The 22,994-nt window shown below is 35.5% G+C and overlaps 2 protein-coding genes across 4 annotated transcripts in view; both read right to left on the bottom strand.

The window, feature by feature from the left end:
• Window positions 1–1,073: 1,073 nt before the first annotated feature.
• On the bottom strand, window positions 1,074–13,403 carry LOC134664978 (ero1-like protein). Of its 2 annotated transcripts, none has more exons than XM_063521733.1 (2): window positions 11,767–13,403; window positions 1,074–1,189 (listed from the first exon to the last, which is right to left on the bottom strand). In XM_063521733.1, the coding sequence occupies exons 1-2, from the start codon at window positions 13,212–13,214 to the stop codon at window positions 1,132–1,134; spliced, it is 1,506 nt and encodes a 501-aa protein (XP_063377803.1). In that variant the 5' UTR covers window positions 13,215–13,403; the 3' UTR covers window positions 1,074–1,131. The 2 variants fall into 2 exon arrangements, with proteins under 2 accessions (XP_063377803.1, XP_063377802.1); XM_063521732.1 differs by lacking the exon at window positions 1,074–1,189 and adding an exon at window positions 1,596–4,785.
• A 698-nt stretch (window positions 13,404–14,101) lies between these two features.
• Window positions 14,102–22,994, bottom strand: part of LOC134664999 (CD63 antigen-like) — a 31,056-nt gene continuing 22,163 nt past the window's right edge. The window contains exons 2-6 of one of the 2 annotated variants that reach the window (XM_063521761.1): window positions 19,830–20,015; window positions 19,021–19,185; window positions 18,338–18,541; window positions 17,507–17,602; window positions 14,102–15,127 (exon numbers count right to left, since the gene is read on the bottom strand). In XM_063521761.1, the coding sequence (XP_063377831.1) occupies window positions 17,531–17,602; window positions 18,338–18,541; window positions 19,021–19,185; window positions 19,830–20,015 (627 nt within the window). In that variant the 3' untranslated portion in view covers window positions 14,102–15,127; window positions 17,507–17,530. Of the gene's footprint in view, window positions 15,132–17,506; window positions 17,603–18,337; window positions 18,542–19,020; window positions 19,186–19,829; window positions 20,016–22,994 lie in introns of both variants that reach the window. The other variant, XM_063521762.1, reaches the window with a different exon arrangement.

The raw sequence follows: 22,994 nt of genomic DNA on the forward strand, positions 1-22,994 counted from the left end.
TCGAATCGGGCAGAATGCACTTTGAATTTAATGAATGAACCAATTTACATCACATATTTGTTGTTTTAACAAATGAATAGATACTTACTACTTATTTAGAATTTTTCACCTAAAATGTACCTACATTTTAGGTTACACGTAGGTTAGGTTATACGTAGGTACCTACCTACGTATAACGTACACTCTACATTATGCACGAGTAATATACCTAATATTACTTAACACATTCACTGCCAATAACTCGCTAAGTATTCATTTTGTATTGGAAATTGGGCGCTTTGGCAGTGAAATTGTGAAAAGTTCGGAATGTTCATTGTAAATCAGGATGTTGACGATTATCGCACAATAGCTAGCCCAATCAAAACAATACACTATTACAAGTAAAATTTCATCGACTTAAGGAGCTGTTAGGTGTAGTATAGGTGTACGGCCTGACGATTATTAGCAATGTGAAATGTAGGTATTTCAAAGAAGTGTGCACTGTAAGAGCCACCCCAATGACCTTACACTAGCGTCGTCTTTTGAGAGTCAGCGTCTAGTCAACTCTATGGGTGCTACTCGACGCAACGACCACGTTATTATTATGAACTACTAGGTATAAGTACTTAGCACTTTTTTTCTACTCGTTTTATAACTCTAAATATAGTGCCTAATCACTTTTAGGTTGGCCACACCGCGCCGTTAGCGAAGGGTGAAATAAATAAGGTAAGTAAGGTCCCAGATACTTACTGGCTTTCCAAACTAAATACCTAACATAAATACCGGTTTCGGGAATACCCGTTTCTGGCCGTACAAAATCATTAAGTACAGTCAAAGAATTTAATTTAATCCTACCCATTTTGTACTTTGGCATAGTCACAATCTCACAATCACAATAGTATGAGGTCTCTAGCGACTTTCGTATTAATTGTCACTAACAAGGTACGAATTTACGAAATGGGTCGGAAATTATTTTTTTTTGAGATGGAGTAATCTGGATCCTCTTTAATGTTTGCAAGAGTGTGCGTTATTTAAACGTAACGTTCAGACAGGTACCACGGGGAACCTATACTTAATAAATACAACGCAAAATGTGGCAATTTTGTAATAAAACACAGCAATATATTTTTATTCTAAGCAATCCTACAGAGTTCACCGTACAACCTTCCCTTTGGTGCATTCCAGAAAAGCGGGTGTTTCTTGGTGCGACCTGAAAATGAGCAAAACTATCGTGAATTACTACATCATGTGCATTTCGCATGTTAGCTGGATTAAGTTTCTGGTTAGTTTATCAAACACACTGCATGTGGCAACACTCACACAACGTTAGTTGGTTTAAATACTTACACATCACCATCAGTTAAAATTTTCATTTAACAAATCTAGAAGCAAATTCACCTTCCTCTAGAAACATTTAACTGTGGAGTCCGTGCGGTAAGAGAAGCGTCAAATAATTGAATGAATGTCAAATAAATGATTCTCTTATACCAATTCCATGACTCTTTCTCTTTCCGCATAGACTACCTGTCACCAATGTTGCTTTAGAATTGTAAATTGTAGTTTGGTGAAACACAGAAATATCCATATTACCAGGGCAGTAAAAAATACAACACACGGTATTTGAAAAAACATTTAATTAAAATATAAAATAAATAATTTTGTCATGAAAGTATTAGACCTTAAAATCACAGACAACAAATCCTCTGCAATAATTGTTTTGCAAAGGTTACGCTAGCAATCATGAGCTGTTTTTTAAAACCACAAAATAGATTTAGTGAAGTAAAATGAATTTATAGTATTTGTAACATCTTTAGGAACCATTAAAACAGAGATAATATAGAACGACGTCGAATTTTAAATATGATTAATAAATTAGCAAACTTAATAACGAAATAAGTTAGGTACAGCTCAAGTCAAAAACTATTTAAGGTTTGCTACAACTATATGTAGCCGAACTTAATTAAGTAGTGATATTGTATAACTATTAAGGTGCGATGTACTTATACAGTGACTATTTATACTAATTAATACTTATGTTGTAACCGAATAAGATTTTGTGACGAATACAGTCTGGAATATAAGACAATTATCACAACAGCAGATTAAGAGAAGTAGGTACTAAAGTTGGTAAGGAAAATAACAGATTTACTTCTACACTGTTTAAAGGATAATTCAAGTAGAATAAGTATACACAGTTCAGACAATATATCACATAAAGCTTGAATGTAAATAATCTTTCAAACTCATAATACATTGTTGTAAACAAAAAAATACATTGTTAAGATATTGGAGATTTGGTCCATGAAACTTATTAAAAACAAAAGTAAAATTAAATGTTTTGTTTGCAAGCAACGAAATGAATCATTAGTGTTAAAGATAGCTTTAAACAACATTTGTGTATGAAACCTAATTAAGTTTGGCGAATAACTCCACCGAGTATATTTGTCCTCTCTAGAAGCAACTCTGAGCGAATGCCAAATGACTATTTGAGTCTGTACATTTAAGAGTGATTATGAAATGAGTTTGAACTAAAGCCAAAATAACAGGTAGAGGTGAAGATCAAGGTTGAAAACAACAAGTCAATTGATAATAAAAATATGTACATTGTAAAACTACATAAAATTAAAATAAAATATACAAAATACTTCAGAAATATAGGTACATATAGAGAGTTGAGGTTTTAATAACGTCTACTGTTCATAATGTATGTGTGTACTGTTCTATTGAAATTGCAGCCACCAAAATAAAAACAGGCTTACGGAAGTATGTGAATAATATTTAATACATTGTATTGTAGGTATCTGTTTAAACATTGAAAACTTTACTGCTCAAAACATGTTTTTGATAAAAGACTATTTTGATTCACGACGCAAGCTATGTTATATTGTGACTAGACAATATCATTTCGGAAAGTAGGTAGACATGTAACATAAGAAACATGGATCCTGATAATTTTAATTTTTTTGTTGGAATTTTTGTTAAGACAACTGATTTGACAAAACCATAGCATAGAATAGCATCATAACATTAACTAGAAGTTAATTTAAAACAGAACTTCATGTAACAATAAGCTTCTTAATTATTATAAATCTTATGATCTAAATAATGTGGTAAAATAATTTTGGTCCAGAATTGAAATATATTAAAATTCGGTTTTTAAAGGAAATACGAGTACACGAACAATTGCAAGTAACCAAATGTAGATTCCTCGTATTATTTAATTTTAATTGGTGACTCTTACTACTACTTAGTACAAAGATAAAGATGAGGTAAAGCCGAATATATTGTTTAAGATTAGGTTCATTAACAATAAATAACTCAGCTGAACAAATCTCCACTAGAATTACAAGATAATGCTGAAATTATAGTAATCCCTTAAAATTCGGGAAATAAATAAAACTCCTTGAGATCTAAGCATCCACATTAAGTATTATGGTCTCAGGTGTAACTATGGCTATAGAGAAATATTATTCTCATAATGTCGTAGTCCGTAGCACAACAATAACAGCAATTAGTATTGTGCTGTACTTGTTTGTGTAAGTAACAAGCGCTGTACGTAGTACGTTACGTACCCATCTACGTAGTATGTAGTAGTATTTTTTTAAAGATTGTTATAAGTACGTCTGCAGCTGCACCGAGCAAATGAAAAATCACCGCCAAATTAAAAAAAGTTATGCAATCTAAACTATGTATTACGTTAATCGTCGTCGTGTGTGTGTGTCGTTGTTGTTAATGTATGTGTTGTTCGTCTAGGAAACTAATGTTGCAAATATTGATTCAAGATATGGAACTTGGATGTATTTGTAGATATTTATTATGACACTCAAGTGGGTGGGGCTCATAAACACTATATTCGGCTTTACCTTGCATTATAAATAAGCTCAATACGTCACTGGATATAAATAAACTAGTTTTGTGATGATCCGCATAATACTGGCGTAAAAAAAGTACGGTGAACAAAATGCCAAGTGAGCCAAGTTTCATGAACTTGGTCTTAAATCAAAGAGCATGTTTATTATTGTTAACGTTATTTAATGTATGAAACAAATGTTATGATTCGAAATCGAAACACTAAGTAAAATAACGTAATTTTGAAATACAAGACGCTACTTTATCAGAATGTTTTAGTAAGTACATTCATTATACACTATTTAGAAACAATTACTAAAGGAGCTCTAAAAAGTTGGTAGGTATTAGGGGATAATCTAACGACCTCGACAGCATTTTCAGAAAATTCTCCAAGAGTTTTTACTAGCGATATTACTTATGCAATTAAATGCAATTAGTCGCTTTTACAATCGATAACGGCTGCTGGTTTGTTGGCAAGATAAGAGCAATTACTTTTATAGCTGACGTGAGGGTTTTTACCGCAGATATAGAATTCACTGTTGTTTTCCTCTAGTTACTTTCTGATAACTGATAACCTGTCTTTATATAACAAGAATTCACACCATCAAAGTTCTTCCATAAATTGTTAGATTATATCTGAGGAACAAGGTACTTAACATAAATTGTACTTCACATCTCTAAATTATTAAGATGTCTTATCTGTAGACTGGTATTTAAACCTGCGCGTCTGTATATTATCAATTAGGTACCCGTACATCATGAGATCGTGATTCACTTTTCTTACGCCAATATTACAAAAAATTCGTAATCTATGTACATTTACACAAAAAATTGACACTCTAGCTCCAAATTTGCGGCTTCGCCCCACTGGAAGCACAATGTTCCTTCACCTTACTCTTGTCACTCGAATCTCTAGCGCCGCCAAATATATTTTGCTTCGGTGTCTCTTTTTGGGAGCTGCGTTGAAAATTAAAAAATATATATATGTAAAATAAATTGAGCCACGAATATATACTTGGTCAAGCTGATCTTGTCAGTAGAAAAAGGCGGCAAATTTTAAAAATTTAGGCGCGAAGGGATATCGCGTCATAGAAAATTTGAAGTTTGCGCCTTTTTCTACTGACAAGATTTGCTTGACCGTCTATATTTGATAGTTAAATAACTGCGTAACCTCTCTCTGATAACAGGTTTATCTATAAACATAATGATGATAAGAGACGAGTTGAAAGTATCGTTTTCCCATTTGATGACGTAATGACGTCATGTGGTTTGTTTGGGCCACGTCAGTAAGCTCTCAGGTCAACAAAGGTTTGAGTCACGGCTACGTGACATGGCCAGCGTTCCTAGCTTGTCAACCCGGTTCAAAATGCACTGAGCAATGAACTTTGTAGTCAGTGGAACAATTAACTACGCACTTTAGAAATCACTTAGTGCATACAAAGTGTCTGAAATATTTTTAATGAAAGACGGCTGAAGACAAATTAGCTTATGTCTTTTTAATTACTCAAGTTATAATGAGATTTAATTTGCTTTTTCTATTTTCGAAAACCCAACTTTCTAGCTAGAAATGAATGGCCTTAACTTTGGTACGTCAAAATTACGTTCAGAATTGGAACGATATACGCAAGACTTATTTTTGGTGTCATAGTTTTATAAAAAACCGGGCAAGTGCGAGTCGCACTCGCGCACGAAGGGTTCCGTACCATAATGCAAAAAAAAAAAACAAAAAAAAGCAAAAAGTAAACGGTCACCCATCCAAGTACTGACCCCTCCCGACGTTGCTTAACTTTGGTCAAAAATCACGTTTGTTGTATGGGAGCCCCATTTAAATCTTTATTTTATTCTGTTTTTAGTATTTGTTGTTATAGCGGCAACAGAAATACATCATCTGTGAAAATTTCAACTGTCTAGCTATCACGGTTCGTGAGATACAGCCTGGTGACAGACAGACGGACGGACGGACGGACGGACAGCGAAGTCTTAGTAATAGGGTCCCGTTTTACCCTTTGGGTACGGAACCCTAAAAATGGCCACGATTTTCAATGGAAAGTATCTCATTTAGGATCACAGGAAACTGGTGATTTGGTCCATCGGTGGCGACACCAATTATGAACGTAATGAATGATCTACTTTTTTATTTACCAGTGCTGTAGGTACTATATAGTTACAAAAATGCATTGTGTCGTGTAGTGGACATTGGCACTTCGGAAATAAATATTATATGTAGGTACTCATGATATACCAACATATGAAATATGGTTGCAAAAATCGAAAATTTTATGGAGCGCTAAAGCACAATACATTTTAGAATAATGTTTTTAATATTCCCGTAGACCGTGAACTGAAATCTAGCGGAAAATTTAGGTATTATTTTTCAAGAAAAAGTTAATTCGAAGCGAATAATTTATTCCTATTTTAGATACTATTTACTACCTACTAAAAGCGTAAATGTGACGTTCCACGGGAAAAGGTACCTTATGAGGGTTTCTAGTTTCGGAGATATGAAATGTTTTGTAAAGAGGTGAAAAAATGCTCAATTTTTTTTTATTGTGTGATCTCAAACCTTAATGCGTAACGTTTGTTTACCTGTTTTTATTTTTGTTATAAGTTAGTTATAAGCCTAGTAACGTCGTCTCAGAGTTTAGTAAAAAGGTACCTTATGGAAAAATGGTTGAAAATTTCCAAAAAAACTAGTCAATACGGGAAAAGAAGTTTGGTAGAGAACTGTATTAGCATTCTGCAAAACTAATTTGATAATTTCAGTTCTGGTTGGGGCGCCTAGCAAATATTACAACCGTACATCGACCGACATTATAAATCCAAGTAGCCTGCTATTATACTAAAGTTACTCTCGTCAAGTCTTTCTTAACTAGAGTAATGTTCATTTGGTTTGGTCGCATGCAATAAATCAGCCATTGGTTTGCTGAAAAATGCCAATACCCGACGCATTACCTTATGGAATATCTAAGGTCATTGAACCTCAATGCCGCTTGTCTTCAATGGCAACCAAAATATATTATTGATAAGAAATAGACGATTTATAACATCTTTACGCCAAAATATTATTAGTTTATCCTAACTGTTCCATCATCATCATGCCTCATCATGTAACTTAACCACAAGGTACCTTTTCATTACATACAAATTATTGGTCTTTTTTAAGATTATTATGACGAAGAACCAATTAAATTTGTGGCAGTTTAATGTAAATTAATATTTTCTATTCATAAAAGATAAAAGCTTCAATGTGATTGATGTTTTGTAGTGATGTATTATTAGATTTATTTCCATAAGGTACCTTTTCGTAAATGTATGGAGCAAATACTGTTATTGTTATGTAAGTTTAAAGTGGCATAAGGGGTTAAATATAGTATTTAGTTGGGGTTTTAGGATTTATTTCATTTGAATGACAGAATTTCTTTCATATGTGCTCAGAAAAATTGATTGTGTGTTACATTAAAAGTAAAAATATTCAATTTTCTGATTTTATATGAAAAAGTCAGAAAATACATTTTCACCTCTAAATCGGTATTGTTTTTTGCTTAAACTGTCTCTCAGTGTCGTTTTCTAATAGATAAAATTTAAATCTTGAGAGCTCATTGCAATCAATCGTGAAAATGAAATAAAACTTTATTTTCAAGAGACTGGTTAGTATACACATAAATCAGTCGATATCAAAGGTTTCTATTTGCATTACAGAACAAGTCGCAACATTTTTTTAATCTCAGATATATAAGGTATTATTATTTGTAGTCAACTATGTAACTTACTTCAGGAACATAGTTTTTTAGGCGGCTAAACTTAAAACTTCTCTATCGTAAAGTTGCTCATTTCACAACATTATTTTCAAAAAATCATAACTCTGTACCTACGCAACTTAGGAGGTTGATCTTTTGTGTTATCGATAGCTTATTTATTGTAGATTACTGGGGTATGCATAACTCCATACCCGCCATAAGGTACCTTTGACCGTGGGACGTCACAAATAATTTCCAAGTCTCGTATTTTACATGGTTCGTATAGTTGTAAAAGCATGATTACCTACAAGCAAATTGTTGCTCCTATACCCAATTACCCATGAATTGTTTACGATCGACTAAATAATATCAGCTAGTAAATGCACCTGCAGTGGCATTCGGAAGTAATGATAAACAACAATAGTCATTAAAAACTAATTTTGGAGTTTTATTTTATGCTTACAATAACTATAGTGCAGTCAGATAATTTAATTTCCGATCCTTATCGTACCTTGTCACAGTGACAATCAATATGAAAGTACATAGCTAAATAGCTCATACTATTGTCACTGTGACAAGGTACGAAATGGGTCGGAAATTAAATTCTTTGACTGTAGGTACGTTGTAGGAATTGAATCGTAGAACTGAGAATAACACACCTACAAGAGCACATCGCATATTGACATTGAATTTGTATGGTGTGCGATGTGACTATTAATTTGTTAATCGTTCCATTGGACTCGCTCTAAATTAGGTTAAATCCCAGTATATACTTATGGTTAACAAATGTTATCAACAGCATGTTATGTTTTTAAACAACTGCAGCGCCATCTGCGTTAAGTTTTGCGTGTTTATCACGACGAATAAACAATTACTTGACGAGTAACATACGGGCGTGATTCCGAGTTCTCCCTAATTTATCAATAAATTTCGTGTTCCATTGATGCCGCACCTTAACTACGTGACGCCTTACAAGTGTGCACGCTAAATAGGCTGACGAAATAAATACCTAGCTATTAGGAAACTGATCGTGGCTATTTAAAATGTAGGTTAATTATTTTTATAGCTATTGAATGGTGTCCTTATAACATGTAAACATACATGGCTTGAAAGTTTAAGAGAGGACTAACGCAGAATTGTAGTTTTTATTTTGAATTGCACCCAGTTACCCAGTGCACCAGTTACCCAGCATATTGAAGCAGTATAATTTTAATATAAAATAGATAGTGATATAGCTGAGTGACCTGACGAGCAACATTCTCTTATGGATATTTTATCGCACTTCTCATATTTAACGTAATCGATATGCATCATGCACTCTCTTTGATTGATTAGCTCTATCGCATCTCATTAACCTTGTAAAAGTTGTATTTACCGGTAAATGAGGTATTTGACCTGGAAAATAATAAATAATTGTTATAATAGATCCACCATTGTTCGAAAACTTGTATAAATTTTGATTCCCTTGTGAGTGCCGAAATAAACGTCTTTGCAGCATAAACGGCATCTTTTTTTACGTGAATTTAGAAGTTTGATTTTTTCACAGCTTCAAGGGACTGCAGACCCGAGTATATGGTTATAATTTTAACTCGATACCTCCAGGCATTCCCGAAATATTTCATCGTCTTTTGACAGACAGACGAACAACAAAGTGAAGTGAAGTTCCGTTTTTTTTTCCTTTTGAGGTACGGAACCTTAAGAAGACTAGGCTCCAGTATCCTTGACTTATGGAAACCGGAGATTGTGTTTTATTTGTTTCCTTTCTTTTTCCTTGTGAAATATATACTTGTGATAGGTGTCAGATTGGCCCACGCCCACCTGTTACCGAGAGAGTGTGACTCAGGCCCTACGTGATTACTGCAACGTACGAATTTATACGATTCACTCTGATTGATAGTGCGAGGAAAGAAATGCCTTTACCTTACCGGCTATAAGACATTATTATTAAGAGTTGTGTGTGTATTATATTCTTTGAATATAATTATAGAGCTGGAATCTACAGTAGTTTCTAGGTCTACACTGAGAGAAAAGTACAACAAAAACACACTTAGAATTACAAAAATAAACTTAATCCGGGGACAAGGAGAGTTAACTAATAGGAACAAATTGACTTTTGCAATTTCTATTAGTTCTTGCAATTTCTATTATCTGTTTGTTGAAATTATATTTGGGATTACTGAGCTGTTTGTAGAAATAAATAAACTTTACAGAAATAATGAAACGTCCATAATTATTACTAAAACTTCATTTTTTCCCCCAGTACAGAACTGTTTTTTAATTCCTGGTGATGATTTTTCTCTCAGTGTAGGTACCTACCTACTCTACCTAGCAGAAAAAGACGTAGCTACGCGAGAGAAATAATCAAATTCATTTGCACACGATTACACCGCTCTACACAGTGAACACAGTCTAGTCTGGCCATATTAACCTACGAAGGTTACGAAGCTATTCTATATCTGACGCCGACTGTTTTTTAAGACTACTAGCTTAGTAGTAGGTCTTACAGTAGTTTGAAAGTTATTAGTCCGACAAACGAATTTATCTGGCTTATCTACGATTCTAATATATGCCGGTTAAAAGCCATTATTTGTCCGATATTTGCGTGCTTATTTTTTATTGTTTTTCCATTGACAGGAAAGAAAATTGGATAAATGCGATCTATTTTATACTTTTTTTAAGAGACCTAATTTTTAAAGAAACAGTACGTAGATGACAACAGTTTTTTTTTGTTTATTGAATATTTGTTCTACAAATATTTAAAATATTCAACACCATTCATACCTACTACCGACGTCCTTCAACTGTCCTAAGTAGATTTACTTACTACGAAAAATCACGACTATAATTTTATTTGTTTTAAAAATATCGTCTTGGGTCGTCCCATTCGTTTTTCGTCAAGTTCTTAAATTAGTCCTATTCTGCTTTCCTGACGCAGTCTACATTCGTCATAATCGTAGGTGGCTTTCAATGTACATAGAATGCATGACGAAAGCAGAATATGACTAATTTAAGAACTTGACGAAAACCGAATGGGACGACCCAAGACGATACCGTTTTAAAACCTCCACCATCCATAGCAACACAACACAAGGCACACTCAAAAATCCAAGCAACCTTTCAAAGTCGTATCCAATACAATCCATAACGAATAATCCGCTGACGTTAGATAACTATAATCCAATTTAAATCCAATCCAAGGTCAATCAAATATTAAATAGCCAAACTTTTTAAGCCTCAAAATGTTCTGCGAATTTCTGGTAACCTTTATATCATAAATCGATTTGTTTTGAATCATTCTTTACGGATTTATTCAGACTTAACTTGGCGCCCATAATTTGTTTAAGTGATGTCATTTTGAACACTACAAAATGTACCTACAGAGGCAAACCAATGCTTAGCCAAAATGACAATCGTTTGTAGAAAACGAAACGCTATAATTTCCATACATTATTTACATTTATCTTAGCGTTTCAATGTATTTCGCCAACGGGAGCCAAGCTAAGAGCCGCTAATAAGATGCAACACATAGACAATTGACAACCTCACGTTAAACCAATCACTTTCTACTCGGCCGAAAGAGAAATTGCGTCAAATTTCGTCATATACGAAATGTATGACGTTATGTTTAGGGATCTATTTTAAGATGTTCAGTAAAATGATCATGCAATACAAGTAAAGAATTGGTAATACTTTGTAAAAATACTTAAGCCCTCTGTATTTGATCTAATTCATACTAGCAATATCCATAGGTATAGGTACTTATCATATTTTAAGTTCTTATATAAATACAATAAAATAGAATTAATAATACAATAATGGGACAAAATGACTAAGTGATTGAATATTTAGTGAAGATGTCTAGAGTCCATTTTTCAGTTGAAAATATCAAACACACAAACACACTCTCACACCTCCTATTTACAAACAATAAGTAAATGTTTACGTCTTTATGGTGAACAAACTAAATCTTTAAACATATATACTAGAATCTTTAGATTCTGAAGGCTCTAGGATTATTATTTTTTAATGGAAAATATTTGCCACCACCATTTTTCTACATATTTTTATCTAATATAAATAAACTATGTTTCAACTTTTACTAGACTAGTAATTTTACCTATTTACCAATGACACTAGAGCTAACTATAAGATAATACTGGCTAACAAATTTGGAATTAAGAAAAAATCATAAGGGTCTCACCTGAGCATGTTCCTGAAATTTTCAAGTTCTCTAATACTGTTAGAAAGTCTAGCAAAGGCATTGAATAATGCCACAATCTCTGTTCTCTGCAACCTTTCATGAGCTTTATGCCGCAGCGGCAACCTGCCCTGCTCTGGGTCATCCTCCGGACCATCCCATTTGCCTGAGAATAAGATCTTCAAGGCTGTGCCGAGCCCCTGGGTCTGCAACTTCCCCCACAGCTTACATTTATCACACCCGACACAATCCATTATCCTTGATATGTTACGGAAGTGCTCACGGAACTCGACTTTCAGTTTAGCAGCTTGGCTGCCTCCGTTGAACATTGAGGACTCGTTGAAATGGTCCGGGAAGCTGTAGATGACACCGAGCATATTTCTAATAGCTTCTCTAGTCTCCTCGTCTTCTGTGGGATTGCCGGTATAATATTCCTCTCTTTCTAAGTACGGACCCGCTTTGGCTAAAGCTCTCATTTCTAATAAATAAACAAAATATAGATTTTTCAGCCAATTAGGACTTTCGCCTAGTGTCTGTGAGGGGTCAAACCGACGCTGGAATTCTTCAAGGTTCGGTCCCCATTCACCTTCTGGGGAAGCAACAAAACCAACTGCTTTTTCAGACAGGAGGTACTTGGAGCACAAATGAATATTAATGCTGGTATGCATACCAGAAACTGCTCTATAAAACACCCTTTTCTCTAAGCACATATTACTCAAATCGGTACTCAAAACATATGGGAATGATTCATAAGGATTAACCTTGGGACGGAAGCAATTTTCCTGATATATGCTTCTCCAAATTCTGTGTGCTGAAGGGCCCTTGTATCCTGTGTATCTTTCGGGATTCAGAGACAAGTCCACATACTCCGCCTCGGCATCCTTGTCATCGCATTCACAGAAGTTTTCAAGAGCATCGTCATGGGCTTTCCACTTCGCTATTTCAAACTGACTGGCTGCACTAATAGTCATATTCAAGTAACCCAGGTCCGGGTTATGATCAGAATCAGAATTGCAGTTAGATTGAGCCTCTTTAGAGTATTTGCTAGCTGGTGTTTCATCTAAGATCTCATTTTCATACCCGTTTTCGTATCCTGGTACACTTTCTTTTGTACAAGTTTTGATATGACAGTATTTCATGGCACATCGGCTATCGTCTGCCCAAAAAGGGCATTCTTTCTTCAAATTTACCTTGTAGAAGCGAAAATAGTCTTTGCTTACCAAGCTCTGTATGCGGGGAAATATCTTGACGTTATTAAAGTAGTCTATCGTGTCTACATTACAAGAGCAGTCGCCCAGGGCCCCGTGGAGCTCTTCGAAGCACACATTGCTGTCGCTGTCGCAAGGCGTCGATTCGTACAGTTCCGTGTCGTAACCGACCACTTGGACTATCGCTAAAGCGAAAATTATAAACACTACACAACATTTTTTATATGCCATTTCAGATTTCATTCTATGACATGAAGGTCTCACAAAACAATAATCAGAATCCAATAAGACTGCTCACAACATATTAAGGAAACTCTTTGAGAGTCGCATAACACAAAAAGTGAAAGTGAATTTTTTAAACCGAATAATACAACAATGTAGAGTAGAGACGAGCAGTGAGCCGTCACGCATCTCAACGCAAGTTTGATTGACCACAGATAACTAATATGTGAGTCTGACATTGACAGTTTAATAAAAATGTTGCCAGACATTTCCAATCTTCCATAGACTGTATAGACCTGCCAAATTAGTTGAATAAAGGCATACTAGATGGCAGTAGCAACTCAAGTCCAGGAACGTTAACTAGATGGCGGTGTTGTCTCGTGGTTTGTTTTATTTTTTTCAGATTAATTATAACTATGCAATAGACGAATATCCTCTACCGTCCATTATAATAATTTTCATTTTAATCAAAGAGAATTGAGTAGACACTTCATAGATAGATCTACGTAGAAGGTCGCTTGTGTTGTGTAGGTAAATGCCTACTCGTTAGTAGTTGTAAGTCGTAGTGCAAGCTGCGTAAATAGAATTATTCCTTTATAAAGGACTCTGGGCTATTACCGCGGCTATTACGTCGTAATTGGAGTAAAAGAGAAAAATGCCCGCAATTTGCGAACTTCGGTTTTCGCGGTAGACCCTCTAGGATCTAGGTGGCAAAAAGTATAGCAGTGCATTAAAGTGAAACTAAGGCTCAAGACCAATAATCCTGAATACCGATGAATTCCCACCCCTGATGCATTCGCTAACGTTAAGGAGAAATAGGGTGTTAAGTAAAGTTTTTGTACCTAGGTATAAGGTATAAATATTAACATAAGTATAATTTGGATAGAAGGTAATAGAAAAAAACCTGATTAATAGTAGAAAATTTAATTTCGCCATACAGTACAGTATCCTTCACAAAAGCGATATCATTGGAAATGCACGAGATTCAAAACACGTTACACAGACACTTGTTCCCGATACAATAAAATAACTATTTATATACATGCTAGTAAGGCAACACCTATGAAATCACATTATAATAGAAATGCATATAAATTTTAACACTTTAAATATAAGTATTGTAAATTGGACGTACAACATTGAATAGTATGAAAATACTTTATTATAGTTCTTACAGTAATGTAAAATTACAAACAATTTCTTAACTAAACTTAACAATTGTTTTGATGCAACAAAAGATAATCAAAATGAAGGTAGAGCGTGGTTTATACTTAAAATTCATGTCAAAATAAAAATAAAACCTGTGCTGGTAAACAAAATTGGAAGATTTGCAATATAATAAACACCAGAGAAAGTCTGTTGCGTACCATACATTCACTATGGTCGGCAGACTGCATAGAGAAATTATTCTCTAAAAGGGAATACAGTAAAACGGAATCTGTGCCACCTTTTTACAGTACACATTTAATCCTGGCACTATTTCAGTCAATCTCAAAAACTAAACATCGTTTATTCTAAAGGGTAGGCGTATATTTTGTATCATTCGTACTGCCTCTACTATACTCATTTGCCTCAAAACAAATGTTCATAAAACTTGTGCGTTTAACAGTTGCATGAAATCATTCTGAGGTACTTTTTATGCATAACTAATTCCTTAGATATTTGTTATAACTCAATTGATTTTAAACTCTATTAGGATGCATTAAAGTGGATATTTAATTTATGTTATGCCGTATAGATAGTACAAAAGGGTTGTACCTAAATAAAGGCAATAGGAATGATACATGTAATTAATTGGTCATACTTGACCGTTCTAGCTTTTTTAACAGTTATCTAACTTAATTAACTTGTACATAACATAGTGTGGTGAGTTTCTTTCGTAAATATCCCTTATTGTTCTTATTCGAATGTTTCGTGATGTCTTCGTTTTAGGCGTACCTGTAAATATAAAAAAATATTAGAAAGAGAAGTTCAACTAGTAAACATACAAAAGAGCAACAAAAAATCACTGGTACCATAGATAACCACAACCAATAGTGCCAACAAAAAACAACAACACCAAAAATTAACAACCACCAAACTAAAGTAACAATTTTTCAATACTTTTGTGTACAACATCGAAACAAAAGAATACCTAGTGTACGTATTACACTTATTGAACAAACATGCTATTAAGACCAAACAACACAGACATGCCATGTTAATATGTATTTACAACGAACTCACCTATTTTTAACCGATTTGTGCAAAAAAGTATAAGTTATTCAGAAGATGTCCCAAAAATAATCGCAAATTAGCAGGCAAATCATGGGGTGTTTTACAATATCAAATGATTTCTGCAGAATATTTTAGTCAGTTAACTGTCAGTTTTAGATTTATCTGCCTACAAAGTTGTCATTATTTAGGACATAGGTACAATGTTATATACAGGTGTAAATCAAAACCCAATGAGTCACACGTCATATAGTTTATTGAATTTATAAAATTCTTTGTCAACGAAATACAGCAAGGCACACTTTTTGCAGATATAATATGCAAAACTGAGTGTTTTGGCACGTAATGTATACGAGTGGTTATGACTAATGGTCTCAGGCGGCTTTCCTCTACTTATTATTTAGTTATGTACCCACGTCCCAGGAAATTGAACCATGAATGTATTTGAATTGGAAATACTGCCCCACTACTCAAACGGTTTTATTTTTTAAAACGGTACTTAATGGTCGTGTAGAATAAAGTCATAATAATATTACATACAACATTGCAGCAGCTAAGTACCTAGTCAGGCTACTTCCAGTAATAACTATTAAATATTTTTTGGTTGAGTCTATATTAAGTCAGAAAAAATCCGACCGAGACCATCGTATTCGGTTATTTTATTCCCGTTTTTTTTATTATATATGATAACTGATAACCAAATGTCAACTGTGCCTTAAATAATGCGTACGCTTCAAAATTACGTTGCCATAAAAATGTGATAATTTAAACATCAATAATAAGGTGTTACAAAAAGATAAATTTATATAAACTCTTTTAAGAAATATCACAATCATTACAGAAGTGCAATAAGCACGATTTTGAAATAAATGCTTATGACTACAAAATGTAATAAAAAATACTTATTCGAGATTCTTGGACAATTCCATAAAATAGTAGCGACATCTAAAATACACCAAAGGCTATATAGAATAATATATTATTATTCTAGGCCTTACAAATAGGAGCACTGCGAAAGCCATTTTGCCCTCTGACAAATTAGGCTTAGGGGCAGTTTTCAAGGTCAGTCATGCCAGTCTTGACCGGGGCAGCGTATTATCGGGTAAACATCGAAACGCTAACTCATGGCCTCTACAAACGTTACCAAGAATCGCATACGATTTGCGATACATTGCGGCATTTGATCAATCGATTGAATTCGTTGCTCCTAATTAGCCAGCCATTGTCTAACATTAGACGTCATTTTTCGTAACGTTAGTAGAAGCCTTTTACATTGACTCGCTGCTCCCCTCTTGCATAACGCTTTTTACCAACTATTATTAGATTACAAGACAAATGTTTAACACGTCTATAGCTTTAATTATTAGCAAAACATCCAAAGCACTTGCAACATATAGACTGTGAAGGCTTATAAATTTGGGCAAACGAACCAAATCAATTACTTACAGAAGTTACAGATTTATTTTAATCTAATTAATGCATTGCTGTTAAATCATATTAAATTAAAATAAACGTTCGATTTCCCCTAATTTATAAGTAATTCACAGACGAACCGTGCAATTTTATGTCTAACTTCATCAGACCCTTTCTAGAACCTAAGTTCATTGTGATTGTCATTAAATACAACACCATTACAAACCACTTAAATGCATTTATTAGATAATTCCCCCCGCTTCGAGGACTCTACTTAATTAAAAGGCCGATTTTTTTAAATATTGTTAATCCATAGACAATATATGCTACTGGTTATCGATGCGTAAAAATCGACCTTGGTTTATTATTAATTGCGCAAGTTGTTAGTATAAAGCCTTATACGAAAAAAGCGATCCTTACCAGGATTTCGAAGCCGTTTGCAACGGCATTTCTAATAGTTAATATTAAATTACGTCCGAAGTTACAGTTAAGGCGACGTCCATTTTAATATAAACATCGTTGAACCACGCTTAGTTGAAATATTCTGATTATTAAACTGGCAATACAAATTTTTTGACGACATAAAAAAAAAACAACTAAACATGTTTCAGATTCCTGTCGTTCAGCCATGCAGTACACAGCCCGCTTAAAATTATGTTAAAAACAAAAATAAATTGTGATAATAGGTACCAGTTTTAATGTACAAAATATTAGTAGCGAGACCTTCTGTCCATGTTTCTTATGGAATTGGCGAGACACAGGGCGAACAGGGCTCCTACAACCTGAAAATGAGAAAAAATGTCAGGTAAGTAAAAGGGATACCTAGGTAAATGTTGCTGATCTGTTTATGCTCCTGATACCTCCCTCCTTCTTTCTTTAACCATAACCTACCTCCTTACATTCGTAAGTACCTTTAGCTTATGAAGAGTGCTATGATATGGGCAAGGCAGTAAAGAAATATAGGTACAATGAATACCAATAGCATCTTAAACGATGAACTTGTTTTCATGATGAAGCCCTGGCTTTTAGTCGCATCACTAGGGAAACACGGACTCCAAAGACTTTAATCATAAAAATAAAAAGCAAAATGATCTTGTGCATTTTTTCATAGTAATATAAAGTATTTTGGCGGACCATTCAGTCTACTAGGTGTTCTCGGTGGAGCATACCTAACTTTAATAGTCGTAACACTCAAAAAACCCGGACCCAATAAGTTAATGTTGAATTTATTTTTTATTAGCCCGTTATAGTGTCCCACTCTGCTGGGCAAAGGCCTCTTTGATTTCGACAACTTCCGTTGTAGTGCTTTTTCCGGCCAGTTACTGATGAAGACGTTTAAGTCGTCCCGACCTCTTCGTGTTGGCCTGCCAAGTCCGCGCTTCTTTTGCGGCATCCACTTGGTGGCTATACTAGGCCACCTGTCCTGACGGTCTTCTCCCCCACGTCAGCTATGCGTGTTTTGGAGCGCAATGTAGTGTTTCGGATGCGATAATGTTGAATTATTTGTGAAATATTACCTCAACACAAGCGACTCCAATAGTGATTCCAGCGATGACCTTGTGCGATTTGTCGTAGTAGTCCAGCATTTTGGTGGTGCAACCGGTGGAGTAGGCGTTGACGATGGAGCAGACTTGGGAGCCCTGGTCGCAGCATTCCGGGGGCAGGTTGGCGACCGCCTGGACGTTGTAGTCGATGGGGCCGGTCTTACCGCAGCATGACAACTGGAATCGACATATTTTGTTAATAGTTTCACATCAGATAGATATCCAGAGTAGGTAAGTCGAGAAAGTCTAATAACATTAATTCTACGATGGACAAAATGTAATAATTGATTCCACGATTATTGTCCCGATAGTCGTTTCAGTGAACGGTCTAATAGCGAAGAGTCTCGACCAACATCTTGAGAGACTTGCTAGGTGGTTGGATCAAGGATCAAAAGCAGAAGGCGGTGATCCTGGACACGGCGCGGATAGTCCGTCGGTTCCTCTCTCTGCGGCCCTGACTACCGGCAGCTTGGGCCTTACCCCGCTGCTTGCGGCGCGTGCTTGATGCTGTCGGCGTACACCAAGATGCACACAGCCAGGATCACTTCCACAATGATGATCACGATCAGGAAGATAGAGAGAGCCCCACGCACTAGTCCTATCTCTGTCACTCTTTACTGTATCCTTAGTATTGTAAACGTATAGTGATGGCTCACCTGGCGCTCGATCTGGTGGAAGGGGTTGGGGTTCAGCGAGCGGCCCTCCTCGAAGGACCTGTCCATACCGGTCTTCAGCGCGTGCTTGATGCTGTCGGCGTACACGAAGATGCACACGGCCAGGATCACTTCCACGATGATGATCACGATCAGGAAGATCGCGTACTGGAAAAATAGACAATCTTGCATTAATACTTGTTCTCCTTAGGAAGAAAATCCTTGCAAAATGAAACATAGATTTGGATTTTGAGAGTCTCCTGTCAGTTTGATAATTTAAGGCTACCTTCAGTGATAGTATGTACTCGTAATACAAGGTGTAGCATAATCCGCTAATGGTTGTTGAAAACTGTTATAAGTTCTGACATTATTTTTTTCCTAAGTTCATGGAAAATGCTCTGAATGATTATTTCTAGAGATCGTTTAAACACTTTTGACCATATCCGAATAGATAACGCTGGCCCAATTTGAATTAAGGTCAGTTGCTGCCACTGTTAGTCATTAGTTTAATACGCGCCCAACGCGTATTACTTGTATGTGTTGCACTGTGCACATAAGAGAACTGAACAGTGCATATCTAGTTGTGATTAAAGTTTGGCACAGGCAATTATTCAAATTAAGCTATTATCAGTGGCACAAAACCTTTGGCTCTAGCAGATATTTAGCTCCGCAGCACCCAAAGGAAGACCACAGCCCGGATAACTATAATCAGCCACAGTGCCATATTGAGGCCTTGGGATGGATCCTTCACCCACCAGCAGATGTCGGGCAAAATTAAACCTTATTATAATGCCACAAAGGGCTACACATACCGTGACAACCATGCAGTGGCTCTCGCGGATAGCTCCGCAGCACCCGAAGAACGATATGAGGAAGACCACGGCCCCGATGACGATGAACAGCCAGGGAGCCACGTTGAGGCCTCGGGAGGCGTCCTTCACCACCTGCCAGTTGAGCACGACTGCCACGCCTATGCCCACCATCGCGATGCCGATCAACTGTGGAAGAAAGAGCATGATAAGCAACATTATACGAAATTCCAAATTCTTTATCGTCTTGTTACCAGACTACAGCAAAATAATTTTGATCAAAAATATACTATTGAGCATGAATTTATGAAAATACTTGTAGTGTTCCAGAGAATAGGTACTTAATACTGGACAGACCAGTGGCCTATTTTATAAACATAGGGTTAGAAAGAGACTTCCGCTTGTAAATTGTAACTTGTAGCTTTATAAAAGGGGCCACAGATGAAAACTTGCCCTCTTTGTGCATAAGCTATTGTTCAGTAACAATTTTTTATCTCAATTAGGTACTAATGAGTGAGTTATAATATACAATGTCATTAACTGGAAATTTAGCTTGTATTAAGCTATCTACGAGTATACATCTATTTATCATCAATTATTAACGTTCTAATTATTGGTTCTTACGATGTATATTGTACCAAGATGTACCTATACTTGAGACGTGACGTGTTAGTCAATAAATACCCCTACATAAAGTACGTACACCACAAAATTTTACTCATAGGTATTAAAGGGTCCATCTGTATACCTGTATTTGATATTTATGCAATTCTCCTAAGCAAGCAAATTTTCCTAAGGGTGCAACTTTGTGAGCGAATATTATAAAAAATTTAAACAAGTAGGAGCCCTACATCTAGGAACCCTAGGTCTGTTTCTTTAATAATTGAACTGAATTGAAATAATTGAATTAATTGAACAAAAACAATATCTGAATCTACACATAACCTTAGTTCGTATGACTTAGTGACCCAGTTAGCGACGATAAAAAAACCCATTACATAGGTACTCCTTGCACGAGCCAGTGTGGTAAAGAATTACATTTAATTCTCGTTATTTATGGTACTTTGCATTTGGATTACGGTCTTTACGCTACTATTTAGTCCACAGATTAAAAGCGCATTTTATACCCATTTCATAATTGCACTTGTAACCTTATGTATTAGTGGAAGCTTGAGATTTCTCGTCCTTTCCACACGTATAGAGAAGGATAGAGAGATCACATAAGGGCAGTTTGTATCCATTACGTAATGCAGACATATGCGGGATATCGAGGTCAGTTGATCTGTCGATTGAATCATTCTGCAATTTTATGTTTGTGTTAGTGCTAAAATTTATTACATCTTGTTGAGAGATTGTTGTTAGCAAAGATAGTGTTAGTAAACACCGATTGATTTACTAAAGATGACTACATATAATGAATAATGAAACAGTTGACAGCTAAGGGATATACGTACAGCAGTCCGTCAGATCTATCTGGTAGAAATATGCAGCTGTCTTTGCACTCTTTGCAGACAGAATTCCGACATCTGTCTACATTTTTCTCTAATTCCCAAGTTAAGAAGTTATAATTATAGGGCGATCTTAATAGACCCACACGAGAGCGAGTGCTTCACATAAATATACAACATTACCAATGTAGGTATCTTCTCAATCATCCATCGTATCTAGAAGTTACTTTAATTAATTTGCATTTTAGCCGGTTCCTCTTATCGCGCCTTAATTAAGCCTTCAACACTTGTATGTTGCCTTAAATGGTGACAGTGAAACATATTTACAGTTTAAGTGCATAACTCGTAATTATTTTCCATCGTATTTTCACGGAAACTTACGCACGTGTCTTGCTATTTCAATCAGTCCCGGTACAAATAGTACTGATGTTGACTGAAGTAGCATGACAAATACGAACGTTTCCGAGAAAGTGCGATGGAAAACAATTATGCACTACATCTGTAGGTATATTGCATACGTTTTAAGTCACATAAAATTGTGTTCAGTTCTTTTTCAACAATTTGAGCTTTATACCCCCAGCGGAAAGGGTTCCGCTGGTGACTTTTCCTTCGAGACAAGCTTCAAATTGGTGAAAATACAACTTTCTCGATGTTTGAATGTCAGACGACAATGTATTTTGGCATGTATCTAGAACGGCTAGTGCTAAACAAATGCTGTCACGAGCTAGGTCATATTCCCGCTAGAACTAGACGAGATCAATATTTGCGATATCACAAATTGACACCTATTTCTTTCAATTAGATTGATTACTGAAGTAGGTCAGTCGTAGCGGTCATTCTGTAGATTTGTTCAGATGTGCTAGGATACGTACTATGCGTAGCGAGAGATGTGTTTGTTAAAAAATATCAGAATTTACCTTCTCCTTTCCTTCACTCAGAGTGAAGTGTCTTTATTGGTTCTTATATAACAAACCCCTCGCTTCGCATCCTCGAACATATCTGGTGTAAGCGCAGCGTTAAACTCAGCCAAAGAATATTACTAGGTACATCAGGTACATGTACAAAAAGTTGGATCAAGATACGGAGTGGACGTCCCATAGCATTCTTAGTCTTAGGGTAGCCCATGAGTGATTCTTTATGATTGTTGTACCAGCAGTCACAAACCAAGATTACGAGACGAGAGTGCACATGAAGATGTAACGTAGACATTTTCTTAGATTTTTAATTAATATTTTTGGGTTGAATTCCTTTTCTTATTTCAACGTTTTTAACAATATCCCAAACTAACTCGATTGATTGCACTTCTTTGCATAATCTGTTGCATTCAGATGCACCTTTTGATGCTTATCTGTTGTCGGGGTTATCATATAAGTAAAAATAAGTAAAACTTAAGATATTTATGTTGTCACTCCAGGAAAACTTTGTATGATTTAGGTATGATTTTTTTAGATAAAAAATAATATTGATGTAAAACAAAACATAGAAATTACAGACTGACAAAGTGGCTCTGAAATGAAACATTATTAGATTTAATAATGAAATATATTTCTTAGGGGCAAGAAGGAGTTCTCTAGATAAATCAGTTCAGAATTTTCGAAGGATTTGTGTCTTCAGGGATTGGCACCCTACTTTTGTTTTTGGCCTTTTGTTCTCAACATATGAGGAGGTCATTCTGTGGTGACATGCACTTTTGATGTGTGGACCCCTCCGGGGACGCACG

The sequence above is a fragment of the Cydia fagiglandana genome, chromosome 6 (assembly GCF_963556715.1).
Source record: "Cydia fagiglandana chromosome 6, ilCydFagi1.1, whole genome shotgun sequence".
Taxonomy (NCBI): Eukaryota; Metazoa; Arthropoda; class Insecta; order Lepidoptera; family Tortricidae; genus Cydia; species Cydia fagiglandana.

What these genes read in the sequence shown, in the direction of transcription:
- LOC134664978 (XM_063521732.1), bottom strand. Translation starts at nt 13,214, where the DNA reads ATGAAATCTGAAATGGCATATAAAAAATGTTGTGTAGTGTTTATAATT. An exon ending in AATTTCAGGAACATGCTCAG is followed by an intron (nt 4,786 to 11,766) that starts GTGAGACCCTTA and finishes TTTTCAACGCAG; the next exon opens with CTCCCAAAAAGAGACACCGA.